Genomic DNA, 15,380 nt, shown 5'->3' with positions numbered 1-15,380 from the left:
AGACTGTTGGGAGTGAACCTGCGGACGGAGCAGTTTGTTACTTAACAGAGAGATCAAAACAGTCTTAAGCCTCACTACAAGAGGCTACAGCATGAAGGATTACAGGCGCCGCAAACCTGATAGACTTTTATTCCTGACAGCTCTGTCACACATAACAATGAATGCCTCAATATACAGTAATTCACAGGGATACTATATAACAGCTCCTGAAAAAATAAACGCAGATGTTTATTTTGGTTTAGAAGAACAATAAAGACGAGGCAGTTACCCTGAAATATTCCCATTAATTATAATGAGATTCATTTATTTTACTCAAAAAAAAAAAAAAAAAAACAGAAATGGCAACACTTGTTACTTTCTAGAACTTATATAAATCTTAAATAAAAAGCACATGAATTACTTCAAAATTCCCTCAGTGTATTACTGAGTAAGTGAGGTTGACGCAATATGATAAACACAGCACAGTTCAAAAGCAATTTAATCCAGTCACCTTGCAACAAAAAGGCTTACTGTCACTGAGAAGCTTATACAGTAATGCTCCCCTCTTGTGACTAAGTCACAGGGGTGACGACAAGCTCATTTCTGAGGTCATGATTTGTGGTACTATGAATAGCTGAATTGCATTATTATATAGTTTAATAATTAGTCTCCTTACTGAGAACGTAACTTCCTACTGAGGTGCACATGCAGGCCATAAATACAGAATTTGGATGCATCAGCGGTGCTGTAAACATTCAAAGCAATTTGCCATAACGTCCTTTTCACCGAGGCCAGCCGTACATTTTAGTGCCATATTAGTTCTCTAAATGAAAAGCCAATTTGTAGACATCCTTTCTTGTCAAATTTAAACAAAATTAGTTCCAGATTGGAGCAGATGGTTAAAAAAAATAGCACAAAAACACACGAGAGACAAAAAAAAATGCAATACATTTAAATGTAGAACTGTACATGTCAAGTAATACATGTTAAAACAGGACAAATATGCAAAAAAAATCAACCATGTAGCTATTGTACAATATTCACATTTTCACAGGTAATTAATAATAAAAAAAAAAACAAGGAACTTGAGGCTTGAAACACAATGAATTATGAAAAAGCTGTCAACTCTTTCAGTCAAATTAGTGATTCTCCAGAGCTTGTTAATGTATACAATACAATATTTATTATTTGAACTAATGGCTGTTTAAAAAGGCATTTCAGTAAATTGAAACTATACATGTACATATTCAAAGTGCATGTGAAAATGAAAACACGTTTGTCAGTCTAGTAAATTTAGCTTCACTGCAAACCAGTTTTTTTTTATAAATTAACCTTAACAGAGATAATTTAACACAACAAAAGTTAATAACAAGGCAAGCCAGTCACAGGTTCCTCTTCTCACACCGCCTCTCGATGGCTTTTATCCCTCGTCCACTTCTGTAAAAATGTCACTTAAGAAGTACTGAGACACACTTGTGGGCTCCTCTTCTATTGAGCTGCTCTCCACACAGTCACTTTGCTGGGAAACCTATAAAAACAGAAGAAGAAAGGATCAGAGGTAATTTACTCAATGAAAGCATTACACTGAAATAAGACGACCCCGCGCAGTCCCTCTCTGTTGCACCTGTACCCTTCCTTACCTCAGCTGTAGACTGAGAAGTGCTAGGAGGTGAGTCAGAGCGTAGTTGGCCGTGCTCAGCAGTCTGTTTGATATCCACTTCTGTTAGTGTAGGTGATGTGGTCGAGGACGCTGAGCGGGGTTCCTCCGGCATTTGTGTCAGAGTGGCCGTGGGAGCGACACTGCGTGATGTCGAGGCTACAGGTGTTGCGATAGACTGTTTTCTTGCTGCAGGTTGAGTTTTAGCCTTAGGCCCCTTGGAAGTCGCTTTGCCTCGTGGAGGACTGTTTGAAGGGGCGGTATTGTCCGTCTCAGAGAGGAAGGAAAGGAAGCCTTTTGGTTTTCTGGAAAATTAAAATGAATTACCACTATTATAATGGATAGATATCGACATGATTAAAGAAAATCAAGGAAATTAATCTTTCAACAAAGGATTTTTTATTGTTTTTTTTATTGTTTTTTTTATTAAATTAGTAGTTATTATTAGTTATTATTATCTGGTTTCTTTAGTTTTCTATGACAGTAAACTGAACATTTTTAGGTTGTGGACTGACTGACAAAACAAAACATTTGTGCTTGCCTTGACTTCTTGTGCTCTGGGAAACATTGATTGACATTTCTCACCATTTTTTGACATTTTATGGAGGACCAAACAACTAATTGATTAATCCAAAAAGTAACCAACAGATTAACGGGTAATGAAAATAATTATTTGCAGCCCTATTGTTTTTCCTCACCTATTCCGACTACTAGTCCCTCTAGCCTGTGCTCCTGAGCTGCTATCCTCGGGGTTCTTTCCACCTGTCTCCTTTTCAGTGTCTCCATGATCACTGCTTCCTTTCTGTGGTTCGGTGACAACCTCCTCTCTTGCTGTTGCATCAAAGGCTTCTGGCTGCACAGAAGGACCAGAAAGCTCTGAGTCCTCGGGGGTGTTTGCTTGGATGGGGATCAGCTCTGCTTCTTTGGCAGCGAGGGTCTTGCTATCTTGTTTCTTCCTTGTAGTGCTCGGCTTAACCTGCAGTTTGGCTGGTTCGAAGAGAGATGGGCACAAGATGAAAATGAATCCAATTTGCTGAGAGTGCAGTGTGATGCGTGTGTATTTATTTTTTGCATACCTCTTCTTCCATTGCCTCTCTGCTTTGTAGGGGGAATGTTGGCCTCCTCGCTGCTCTCTGCAGTATCTGGTAACTTGGGTGGCTGGACTCCAGTACTCTCTGTTCCATTGACACACACAATAAACATTAACAATACAACATTAACCACCGGTGGATAAGCAATAATAGACACAAATGCAGTTACACTACCATGTGGATCCACAGGATTCTCCTTGATTGAGCTCTGCTGGGGGACAAAAAGAAACATTTTATTGCATTGTGTCAAACTTTATTTATATAGCAGCTTTCATACAAGTTGAATGCAGTTTTAAGTCCTTCACAAGGGATTGATAAACACACAGGTTGGTAAATATGGCTTGGGAGACTAATGCACACCGAGATACAAGTAAAATACCACAATTAAAACAAGGTGACTTGTAAAATGTATGTGATTTCCTTGTAATTTCACTTACTATATATGCAAACGGCTCCGGCCCGGTATCTTTTACACTGATGAGGCCTGTCTCACCAGTCTCCTGCGAGGACACAGGCTCAAGGACATTAGAGAGAGCCACACGTTCCACTGCTGCTGCACTCTCTCCAGGAACACTGCTGAGGGGTGAAGAAGGTTGCAGAATCAGACACCGAGCAAAATCAGCTACATGCCTGCCTGGATGACTAGCTGATAAAGGCAGGCACTAACCTCTGTTGCTGTATTGATGCATCTGTTACGGGAAGATAAGGAGGGGGCTCAGACGTGCTGTCCACCACCTCCCCTGAGGAGCTGACTGGGATCTCAGTCAGAGAGAGAATGAAAAAGGGTTCATCTGGATCTGAAGGCATCGACAGCACTGTGAGTGAGAGCAAGAGAGTTTTAGCCAAACTCGTGGTGCATATACTGTCTATAGTAGATACACAGTGCAAAAGTGCTGAGTGGAAGATATCTGTGACTGACTTACTGTCTGGAAATATAGGGACACTCTGACAACTTTCAGTCCCTGCTGTACTTGATGTTGATGCATCCTGGGATTGTTAAGAGAGTCAGACACAAACATTTGAAGATTAATCCTTAAATGTGGTAAGATATGGGAAAAGGTTCTTGATCGTGATGACACAGAGGCCCAAGAATACACCCCACCCTTGGTCAAAGTTATGGTGATCTGTGCAATAACTTAGTTTAGTGTTTTGTTGATACCATATAGTATATATTTTTGCTATATCTGCTTAAAAGGGCACAAAAACACTACAATCATACATGCAATGCCTCCTACTTCTGCACATACTGATTATTTTTTATTACCTGGGAAGAATTCTCAGGTGCTTGTGTCACACAGCCTGAGGGCATCCCAGCATCATTTAGAAGGGACTCATTGTTACTTTGTGGTTCAATAGCTCCCTCTACTGGTTCCTGAATGTCAGGTTGGAGTTCAGCGACAGGTCTGTGTGAACCAGAAGCATTAACGTCTTCTGAGCAAGTGCCAGAATCTGTGAAAAAGAGGATGCATCAGTAATAAGCAAAGGTACTGCAGGGCCATACATGTCCTGAAGCATTCTTTGGAGGTAAGGAAACTTTCATTTTACAACGGTGTCAAACCTGTTTCTGCTGCTGGTGGTGTGTTCTGGACTTGTTGGGGCTGTGGAGGTCGACTGCTGCGCCCCAGGTTGGGTTTGGGTTTAATAAGCCTGCCTCTACGAGCTTGAGGGGAATTTCTTGATGATTGAGTATCATCAGTGCTTTAAGTGTGGGGGAAAAAAACTGTTAAAAGAGAAACTGCTACTGATAATTTCTTTAAAAAACAAGGCTTTACAAAAACAAAAATATGACTCGTCCCTTACCATTTGGGGGATGGAGATTTGACGTTGGTTGTTCGATTAGCTTCAGTGGTCTCAGAAATGCGTTGGACAGATTCTTGACTTTTTATCTCTGATTCATTCTCTGAATCTTGCTGCTGAGTGCTTTCTTTTGGATCTCGTGTTGACTGTACATTATCTGGGAGTATAGATTTCATTTTTGACTCTGCCAAACCATCTTCTGAGGCCTCCATCTTGTCGTGACTTGAAGTACTGTTCCCTGTGGATTCCCCTTCAACTGTGGGTTTTTCACTGCTTTTATCTTCAGCAGTCGAGTCTGTCAATATAGGCTGATTCTCAGCAACCAAAGGTGTTGCTATGACGATACTACCAGAGGAGCTACCCTTATCATTTCTACTACTTGATGAATTTTCTGAGTGCAGGGATGTCAAGTGCTTGCCATCTTTCTCTGTGGATTCCAGTTCAGTTTGTCCACTCTTATTGTCCACAGGCTGTTGTTCTGAGGTTATATTTGAGGAGTGCTGTGTTGGGCATTTACTGATATCCTCTGGCTGCAATTGTGACTGTGTTGTTCTGGTGGATGATCCTAAATTGGGTTTGGCCCTGGCGAAACGTCGCCTTCTTTGAGGTACATTTTGTTCTGAGCCCTCTAAGCTTGAGTCCAGCTGAAGGCCAACATTTGTGTTTTTCTCCACAGTTGAGGATAATTCCTCTGTGGGTTCATGAGCGGAGCCTAATTCCAATGATGGTATCAAAACTGAAGCAGCGCCAGTACTTTCAAGTTTTTCAGGAGAGGTGGTACTGCAGGTTGGTTGTGGTTCCACCACTAATACTGTATTGTCAGGATTGTCTGAGGATTCAGGCATTAAAGTTGGGCTAGAGGTTTTCTTCAAAGGCTGCATGTGCACACCAGGTTCTTTTGTGGTTTGAGGTTTAGACCGTACAGTTCTTGATGTTTGCGGCAGGTTTGGTTTGACCTTTTGTAATCGACTCCTCCTAGTTTGACAAGAAGATGCAACTTCACTTTCTTCTTTCTGACTGATAGGTAACTCTTCCACAGGTGTAACGCATGCAGCAGGACTGTCACTGCCTTCTTCTCCTCGTCTAATTTGTGATTCTGTAATTTCTGGGTCAGATGTCGCCGGATTATTACAACTACTCACTTTTGTTTCAGCGTGAGACATCAGTTGTTCATCTGTGGATTCAGACTGGGCTTCTGGATAACTCTGATCCAATGGTGCTGCACCTGAGTCTACCTCATCAACGAGTCCAACATCTGTCTTCTCCTCTGCAATTGAAGACAGTTCCTCTGTAGGTATAAGAGTAGAATCTAAATCCAAGGATGGTATCAAAACTGGAGTGCCTGGTTTTTCAGGACAGGTGGTGCAAGTTGGTTGTGATTCTGTCTCTGCTATTGTTTTGTCAGTGGATTCAAGGTTTGTAGATGAGCTGGTATCTTTCTCTAGAGAGTCTTTTGTTGTTTGAGGTTTAGACCGTACAGTTCTTGACGCCTGTGGTAGTTTGGGTTTGGGCTTGGCTTTCTGGAATCGACTCACCCTGGTCTGAGTAGTAGATGCGACTTCACTCTCTTCTTTCTGACAGACGGGTAAATCTTCTACAGGTGTGACGGAAGCATCAGCACCATCGCTGCTTTCTTGGACTGTGACTGAATCAGTGTTTGACCTTTGTTCAACTTGTGATTCTGTGACTGCTGTGTCAGATGTCCCTGGATTATTAGAGCCACTTTCAATTATACCAGCATGAGATTTCAGTTTTTCATCTGTGTCTCTGGTGGCTGGTTCCGAACTGGGTTCAAACTGGGCCCCAGAAAAGCTCTGATTCTGGTTTTCTGGGGAAATGTCATGTTTTATCAATGCTGGACTACACTCTGCTAACGTAAGGGTTGTTTTTTCAGCAGCTGGTTGTATCTCAGTGGCTTGAGAAAGGTCAGGAGCAACTGTTTGGCTCTCTTCAGCTGTCCCTGCTGTTGATGTACCTGATTGGGATTTTGACAGTGCAGTCCTCGAGACTCGGCTAAGGTTAGGTTTTGGTTTCACCTTGGATAAGCGTCCTCTCCTGGTCTGTGGAGAATCTTTCTTTGAAATCTCTTCACTTGACTGTAATTGAGGGGTTGAGTCCATATCAGAAGTGGTCTCCTGCTCAGTACACGTCTCATCACTGATTTTAATAATGGTTAGATCACCAGTCTGAGATAAAGGCTCCTTGTCTGTTGCGCTGTTTTGCGGTTCCACAGTGGCAACAGTCTCTGATGTTTCTGTGACGCTTGTTTCCTCTTGTGCAACACCAGTTGCTGCAATCTCTACTTCTAGGTGTTCACTGGTTTCATTTACACTGACTGATGTTATCTCTGCAATTAAAACACAAAGGGACATTTTAAACTTACTTTAATTCCATCTAAAACATATTAAAGCCAATCCCAATATAATAAATCTTCTGTGTCTCTGACCTGTTACGTGATCTTGTGTGGTTGTTTGATTCTGTGCTGACTGAGAGAGATGAGCCAGGTTGCCGATGGTCAACAGGGTTTGAGCAGCCTCGTTGTAGCTTTCGTCCTCAGATACTAAACCCACAAAGCCCCCCCCCAAAAAAATTAATACTTTCATACCATTTAAAAACATATACATTGTTCACTGGGATCTGCTTGGAATACATCCTCAACATACCTTCTGTGTGTTCTGAAGAAAGGAAGTCTATAACATCCTGCAAGGCAAACACATATACTGTAAGTTACAACAAAAGCTTCCTATGTAAATTAGACCAAAGATTTAAATTGTGAAAGGATGTTATGTATGTGGAAAAAATGAATTACAGTAGCCCCAGTTACATTTGTGTCATTTTCTTTCCACTTCTGTGTCAGTTGATAACAAATTACCACAAGATGGCTGTCAAAATATGACTTTGTTGATAGATTAGATATTTTAGACTAGATTTCAGAAATGATATTAAAATGATAAGTGTAACTGGGGTTAATGATTGATTTTTATTGGGACTACATTTCAGGCACGGGACACTTACAACCAGCAGGTCCAACTGATGCTCACAGGGTTCAGCTGTGCCTGTCTCATTTTGTGCCCGCTCGCATGAGGCATCGGGACACAGTGCATCTTGGGAGATGCCCAACACATCGGGCATATTGGCCAAGATATCAAGCTAAGTGTGAAATGGGGGGAGTGGAGGGTATGAATTATGGAATGTAAAACCATGCACAAAGAAAAATGTAAATAATACAAAAATGTTTGTTGTAAGAAATATGTAAAAAAAAAATAAAATTTATGGTTGGTGTGTATCTGTGTAAGACATGATGGTGAAACTGATTATCATACCTCCTCCATAGTTTCTTCCACCTCTGAAATTCCAGGATGTGGGGAGCGCAGGATGGCAGGCACAAACGCAGGGGCACTGCTGTCCTTACTGGAGCTACACGCAGCCCACTGCTCCTCCACCTCGTTTTCCTTTCTCTCATTTTCATCCTCTTCATCGCTGTAATCTGACTGAGAAGCCCTGAGGGTTACTAGTTTGGGCTTTTTGGACTCTTGGGCTGATTTTGGCTTTGATGGTCTTCCTCTCTTGGTTGTGCATTTGACTTTAGGCTTGGCATCACAAGCTGCAGATTTCCCTGGTGATGCAGGAGTGCTTTCAGATGCAGATGAATGTGCATCTTCCTTGGCAAGGTAATTTAAGTGCTTGGTGGGTTTGGGCACTCTCCCATACCTACAAAACACAATCACACACACAGATGAATCATCATCCGAAGTGGGTTCTTTGGGAATTGCTAATGTTTCTGGATGTAATGTTAGAATGGGAGCCATAACTACATTAAATATATTGTACCTGGTAGGTCTCGGAGGTTGAACTGTGTAATCTTCATCTTCAGAGGAAACGTTATCACTGGCTGATTTCCTCTCACTGGCTTGTCTTGAAGGTGACACGTCTTTGTTTACCTACAAGATTAGCATGACTTTCAGCAAAGCAAAGTAGCGACGTGTAGAAAGATCTGATGAGTCTCGACTGAAAGTAGAATAATAACCTGCTCTTTAGAGGCTCCATCGCTCACGCTCTCGTCTCCTTTATCTGACGCACTATCTTTGGCCTTTGCGGAGGCTGGTGGATGCTTTTTACCCCACTTCCTGCCCAGTGGCAGAAGGGGTTTTGGTGCTCTGCCTCGTGAGAGTTTAGCTGGCTTGATTGCGCTGTCCTTGGCTCCATTTGTATTCTCAGTCTTGTCAGACCTTTTTAGCAGGAAAAATTGGGGATTTCAACGCTAACTGAAAATGCACAAAAATGTTTTATTTAAAACAAAATTCTTAAGAGTTTCCTTACATGTCTGCATTTGTACGGTCCTCAGGAAGTGCTGCCTCAGCATCTTCAGGTATGCAGGCCTCACCTGATCATACAAAAGCAAAACTTAAAGTTGCAGCAAGCAATCAATGAAGCTAAACACACATGCAGAACCTGGGATTATGATCATACGTGTCAATTTTGTAGCAATTTGATTAAAGCAGTGAAGCCACACAAGGTGATGCTTATGTACTATGGATCTACACTGCAATGGTTGTGCACTCATACTTATATTATTGAAATTCTACTCAGTTTTGTAACATAAAGAAGATTTTCATGCATATACTGAATGCACTGTACTAAATTTATTTGTACCTTGTTCATTGCTCTTTTCACCCGTTTGTTTTTTCTTGCCTTTTGGCTCCTCGGTTGAGGAATCCTTTTCGTTCTTTCTTTTCCGTTTCCTTTTAGGCTTAGAAACAGGGGTTCCTCCCTCATTACAGAGGTCCTCATTCTCTTTCTCTCCCTCCTCCTCCTCCTCCTCCTCCTCCTCCTCCTCAAAGACAGGAAGTTCACTCTCCTCTTCTTCATCTTCCTCCTCTACATCACTCAGCTTCCTTGCAGCTTTTTTGCCTGTTGAGGAAATGAGAACACGCAATGATTAATGAACTAAGACAAATTTAGACACAACAGTTGTTAAATCAGATTAATATTTAAGTTACAAAGCAATAATAAACATGTTTAAACGTGTGTACGGATTACCCTTTCTCTTGCGCTTCTTGGGGGAGTTCTTCACAGAAAGTGACTTGAGTTTCTTCCTGTTTTTCTGAACTTCCAGAATCTTCTCTAGCAGCTTAGAAAAATACTCTATGTCCAGTTTACGCCTCTCTCCTGCGAAACAATGAGTTGCATTGAGATTGTATTAGGAAATCATTTAATATACATATTCAAGAAGCTAAACCAAACCTTTTAAACCTCCTAGTAACCAAACTGACAAGGACCGAACACTTACTGAAAGCTTTGTCAATCCTCCAGGTATTCTCTCGCTCTTCTTTTTTGAATTTGTTCTGAAAGTTTAAATCAATGCAATTAACACAAACGAACATTTTATTGCGTATATGGTAAAGTAGCACAATGCTTCTTAATGATCATGTTCTATAAATACACATATATCTGTGTTAATCACTGACCTTTATCTCCGATCGTGGTCTGTGAGGAAACAGTTGACAAATCATGGAAAAGTCTGTGCCCACCATGCTGATCGCCAGGAAGAACATGTCTGTCTCTGATGGAAAAAACAGCAAACAATCATGACATGAAAATCCAATATGAACAAAGCATTACTGCAAAATGAGTTATTTATAAATATTATAATTCAGGTATCTGTATCAATTATCCATATCGGTTCAACCTTCATTGGACCAGGGCTTTGAATAGGTCCCTTTTCTGAAGCTTGAGTACGTCGTAGTGGACCCACGCTCGAAGATGGGATCTCGACCCTGTGCTGGGTTTGGCCCTTTTGCTCGCATGACTTCCACTGTCAAACTGAGACACAGGTTGAGAGGATGTGTGTGATTAAAGACAAACTGAAATACTCCCCTTCGAATTACATTTTTACCCCAGAAAAAGGTTTATTTATTTAAGTACATTTATTTATTTATTTATTGGGACAGTGTACAGTTTTTACCATAGAAGATGCACTGCACCGGAGTTAAACACACAGATCACATCATACAAAATACAAAGCTACACACAACAGCACATCACATACACCCACAATGTCAATTAGAAATTAATAATGTAAACTTGTTAAATTAAAAGCAAGACTACCTGCACTAATGAGAAGACCATAGATGAAGTTTAGACTCACAGAGCTGATTGGGCTTTTTTCAACAAAACTACCTCCAAATTATTAAAAGCACATGTACTCCTCCTCCCTCACTGAAAAAATCTATCAATATGCAAATATGTGTCATTTCAAATATCAGCTGCACGCAAGATGTGTCCGACATCACTGGAAAGTCCTTTGTCACTGTATGTTTTGCTGGAAGTTTCGAATTTCCAAATCATATTTGTGTAAGCTGCATATTGGGCCATGACACGCTTCCAAAATAACTAGTGCCAACTCTGCAGACATCATTCTGCACAGTGAAGATCAAACATCCAAGTGAAGTGGCAATGAGTAAGCACATTTTGTGAGTGTGTGTGTCTGCATGTCAGTATTTGGCCCTCACTATGTATCTCTAGTTGACTATAACAGACTTAAATGGTGAATTTACTAAATATTTTTAAATGCTTTAGTGTGTATTGTGATTCCATTTCCATTATTAACAGGAAAAAGCAGGAGCATGTTATAGATGCATGAGTAGACGTTGTTAGTCAGTTTCTATCAAGATGAAAAACTAAATTTAAAATGTGTGTTCAACATTTTGTCAACAATAATAAAGTGAGAGGAAGCAAATAAATACAGAGCAATGTATTTCATAACCTATAGAAGTCCACTGACCTCTCCTCATCAATGATCAGTGAGCCATCCTCTGCTACTTTGACCTGCGGAACCATGGGCGCTTCATCCGGATCTTCCTCCTCCTCCTCATCCTCCGCTGCTGCTGCCGCCGCCGCCTCTTCTCCTTCCACCTCCTCCCTCGGGCTTGCAATTTTGGGGAGGACTTCAGGTTCCTGTGCTCTCTCCGGTGACCTGTGACGATTACAAGCAAACTGTATGTCTCAATATGCTAACTACTGAATTATGATGTCCGCATGCTGTTAATACAGATATTGATTAATGGGCTGAATTCCATCATTCAGCCCGATTCATTTTGTCAAGAGGAGGTGAAGCTAACCCAGTGCTCTCTACCTGTATGCAGTGAAATAAATACACCTTGACAAAAGGTTTTTGACAATCCAGTGTTACTTTTGCTATCTATTGAACAAATACGTTATTGTTTATTTATTTATTTATTAAGAGTACTCTTTTTAAAAGTTCTCTTTTCATGGTATGGTTTATGGTTTTGCGTTGAAGAAAGCAAGTTTTAAAATCATTTCATTTTCCATCAAAATTTAACACACCACACAACTTTTCTCCAATATTCCATGTTATTATTTCCTAAATATTTGTGGCTATCTTGCCTTTATTGGCCTTAATTATGCATATTCGTTACCTGCGTAGATTTCATGACGTCTTTTTCTTTTATGCCTTTAAAGTGTGTTTCATTGCTGGGCTTTTGCAGCTGTTAAAAATTATGGTTTAAGTTTGCATTCAAATGGCTTCAACTTTCAAGCTGTATTAAACTGATTTCCATGAGACAAATTTGCTAAAAAAAATAAGAAAACTTGGCATAAAAACATCAAAACAAATATAAAAACATACATCAGTATAGATGAAAATAAGGAAAGTCAGTAAGAAGCAAATACTGTATGTATCATTCTGTTCCTAAATTATGAAAGACATCAATAAAACTATAAAAGATTCAAACAGATTGATGGGATAAACTCACTCTTCTCTTTCTGGAGAAGGTGGGACAATAGTCTCATTCTCCTGAGCCGAGTCTTCTAAATTAGATCTGGAAAAAAAAACAAATTGCAGCCACATAAGACAAGGAAGCACAAAACAATCTTTCAGATCCAGAATAATCAATATCATAACATCTTATCTGTAGAAATAAGGATTACGTGTTACACAAACTAATAGGTACTTACGTCATGGGGTTAGACATCGGCAGATAACGGATAAGGTCCCTCATGGTCATTTTGGCGGGATCTAAAGTATATTCCTTAACACGTGCCTTAGTTTTCTTGAGTTTCTGCAACATCAAATAATGAAGTTCCTTTACTTTAATGAATCAAGATATATCTAATGTCTCAGTATTTGTCCAACAGATGATGTTTTTAAAACTTAGAAAGTGACTAATCTGAGCTCACCTTTTCTTTGTGCATCTCTTGTTTGAGCAGCTCTCTGAGCTTACGGGCCTTTTCCAGCCTCTGTAAGTCTGATGGGTCATTCAGGAGTCTACTCAAGGAGAACTTGGGTGGTGTCAGTGAAAGCCCGCTCTTAGACGACACGAGAGTCTTGGCTTTCTCTGATAATTCAGTAGCTTCTTTGTCTGGTAAAGAGGGGGGGACTTTATCTGGTGGTCTGGGGGGAACTTCTTTAACTTGACTGTCTGATGTGCTCTCAGATTGTTTGCCGCCGTCTACCGACATCTGGATTTGTTCTGGCGAGTCCTCAGCTGGAGGGACAGCAGAAGGTCCTGGACTGTCAGAAGAGATGAGAGTGGGTTTAGGTTGCACTTTAGGCTGCTTGCTGTCTTCTGAAGGCCTCCGTCGCCTTGGAGATTGAAGTCCCTGAGGGGCTGCTCTATTTCCAATTTGGCCGGATGTTGTTGGCTTGTCAACGTCTGAACCAGGGATCTCAGCAGTAGTAGTTTCAGTAGTGGTGGTTTCTGAGACTGCCTTGGCAGGGGACTTTGGCGTCCGAGCAAGAGCGGATGGGCGGCCTGGAGCCACTTTGGGCTTGACAGAAAAACGCTTCCTTCTCTGGACTGCAGCTGAGGAGCTGGTACCTTCCCCATTTTGATCGTTACCATCCCTAAACAGTAGGAAGAATGGTTACTTTTGTTAACAAGAATAAACATAGTCATTATTTTGTTTACCCCTTGAAAACAAAAAAACACATTTTACAAGCCATTCCATGCGTGTCACTCACCCTGCGGCTGTAGGTTTTTCTGACGGAGTCACAACAGACTTGCTGTCAGTCACAGCAGCAGCAGCAGCGCTGGTCTCACCGGCATCTTTGGGGGTCTCACTGGCTTCCTGATTTGCTGAAGGGGCTTCCTGAGATGTTGCAGCTGTTCTCCCTGCTGTACTGACATTGGGCCGAATACTAAATCTTGACCGACGAAACATTGTGACCTAAAAACAGGCAGTAAGTCAAAGCTGCATCAGTAAAACCAGTAAACCTGACAACCAGTTGAACGTAAAACATTACTATATGTTCTTGTTTGGCTGATATATATGTATTGTGCTGTTAGATGATGGTGGGTAATAATCCCATGTGGGATGGATCATGTAAATGACCAGACATGAAGATAAAAACACCATTCATTCATTCATTCATTCATTCACTATAGAGATACAGGAGGTGTAGTGGAAACCAGGAAGGGTATAACCTGGATGTTTTGCATAGAACAATCTAAACAGTCATATTTAGATAATCTTTACATCATCGTTAATTTTCTTATTCTTATTTTTTCTTCAATGCACATCCTTGCAGAACGTTAAATACTGGATTAGGGCAACAACTAGCAGATATTTTCATTATTGATTGACCTGTTGTTTATATTCTCTATTAATCGAGTAGTCGTTAGCAGAAATGGTGAAAAATGTCAATTAATGTTTCCCAGATCCCAAGTTCCAACCTACAATATCTTGTTTTGTCCCAACCAACAGTTCACCACACAAATATATTCTGCCTACTATCTTAGAGGATTAAAGAAACCACAAAATGTTCACATATTTAAGAAGCTCTAACCAGAGAATTTTAGCATTTATTCTTTAAGACTCAAAAGGATTAATCGGTTATCAAATTAGCTGGCGATTAATTTTCTGTTGATCGACTAATCGTTGCAGCTCTATACTTAATAGGATAAGTAACGAAAACCTACACAGATCAGGGGGTTTGTGCACCATAATACATTTTAAAGTCTGTTTTCCCCCAATATGTCAACGTTAGGTACAACCATAGAGAAGTGTTTACAGCTAAAATGTGGCAAACCATCTCTTATTGCTGTAAAATTAACAATAATACATGTCTTTATGTAGCTTGCAATGTAACGTAACTGATACTCGTGTAACCTACAGGACTAGTGACGTTGACAGGCGAGCAGTGGATCAGTGGTTGAACCTGGGCGTAAAGAAAACTACAAGGAGATACCACCAAAGTTTAATAGGATAACAAACCTTATTTAAACAAGACACAGGAAAATGTGTCAATAATAGACAAAACAAGTCGAAAAGTACACAAAGCTGGGTTCAAACTCGCACGAAAACACTTGTCTTACAGTAACGTTATGAGTCTGAGTTGGGCCGTCCTGTTGTTAATTTTGAGAAGCTGAGACCTTTATATTTATAATTTTACTAATGCAACAGACAGTATTGTTGTTCTGAAACACATACCTGTTCAAAAATGTGTCGTTTGCAGGGAGAAATAAGCTTTCATTAATCGACGGCGGTAAGCGAGTAGCGGACCCATGCACATACTAATCCGCCATGTTTTTCATGACGCGGTATTTGCGTGGGTGAAAGGGCTTGTGGGAAATGTAGTGTGATCTGCAAAGAGCTAGGTGAAGCAAGGTGGAAGTTCTGTCTGATATGTGGAGTAGAAATACGTAGAAAATGAGAAGCAAAGTAAACATTCCTCAGAAGTATATCTAAGTACATCGCTTGAGTAAACGTACTTTTGTGATTAGTTACTTTTAACCACTGGTAACAGACATAAATGTAACCTTTTTATTTAAAAAATGATTAAATCCCGTGTTTTTTCCCCTTTCCCCCATTAATGCATACATTCAAACTGTTGT

At 40.5% G+C, this 15,380-nt stretch overlaps 1 protein-coding gene across 4 annotated transcripts; it reads right to left on the bottom strand.

Moving 5' to 3' along the window:
- Positions 1-460: 460 nt before the first annotated feature.
- Positions 461-15,101, bottom strand: zgc:162472 (uncharacterized protein LOC553495 homolog). Of its 4 annotated transcripts, none has more exons than XM_042395391.1 (29): positions 14,977-15,101; positions 13,508-13,713; positions 12,724-13,390; positions 12,502-12,605; positions 12,300-12,365; positions 11,309-11,500; positions 10,214-10,347; positions 9,993-10,087; positions 9,815-9,869; positions 9,565-9,693; positions 9,178-9,435; positions 8,845-8,908; positions 8,552-8,753; positions 8,356-8,465; positions 7,848-8,235; positions 7,540-7,674; positions 7,188-7,224; positions 6,971-7,084; positions 4,528-6,871; positions 4,286-4,425; positions 3,992-4,176; positions 3,651-3,714; positions 3,395-3,542; positions 3,165-3,300; positions 2,902-2,938; positions 2,713-2,811; positions 2,335-2,623; positions 1,620-1,941; positions 461-1,507 (listed from the first exon to the last, which is right to left on the bottom strand). In XM_042395391.1, exons 2-29 carry the CDS (start codon positions 13,705-13,707, stop codon positions 1,400-1,402), a joined length of 6,822 nt encoding a protein of 2,273 aa, XP_042251325.1. In that variant the 5' UTR covers positions 13,708-13,713; positions 14,977-15,101; the 3' UTR covers positions 461-1,399. The 4 variants fall into 4 exon arrangements, with proteins under 4 accessions (XP_042251325.1, XP_042251324.1, XP_042251326.1 ...); XM_042395390.1 differs by having other exon boundaries at positions 3,165-3,303; positions 14,977-15,100; XM_042395392.1 differs by having other exon boundaries at positions 2,902-2,935; positions 3,165-3,303; positions 14,977-15,100.
- Between the last annotated feature and the right edge of the window lie 279 nt (positions 15,102-15,380).

This window comes from Thunnus maccoyii, chromosome 19, assembly GCF_910596095.1.
Source record: "Thunnus maccoyii chromosome 19, fThuMac1.1, whole genome shotgun sequence".
Taxonomy (NCBI): domain Eukaryota; kingdom Metazoa; phylum Chordata; class Actinopteri; order Scombriformes; family Scombridae; genus Thunnus; species Thunnus maccoyii.
This window is presented reverse-complemented; position numbering and strand designations above follow the sequence as displayed.

What these genes read in the sequence shown, in the direction of transcription:
- zgc:162472 (XM_042395390.1), bottom strand. Translation starts at nt 13,707, where the DNA reads ATGTTTCGTCGGTCAAGATTTAGTATTCGGCCCAATGTCAGTACAGCA. An exon ending in AAATCTCCATCCCCCAAATG is followed by an intron (nt 4,426 to 4,527) that starts GTAAGGGACGAG and finishes CCACACTTAAAG; the next exon opens with CACTGATGATACTCAATCAT. An exon ending in TGTCCCTATATTTCCAGACA is followed by an intron (nt 3,543 to 3,650) that starts GTAAGTCAGTCA and finishes TCTCACTCACAG; the next exon opens with TGCTGTCGATGCCTTCAGAT.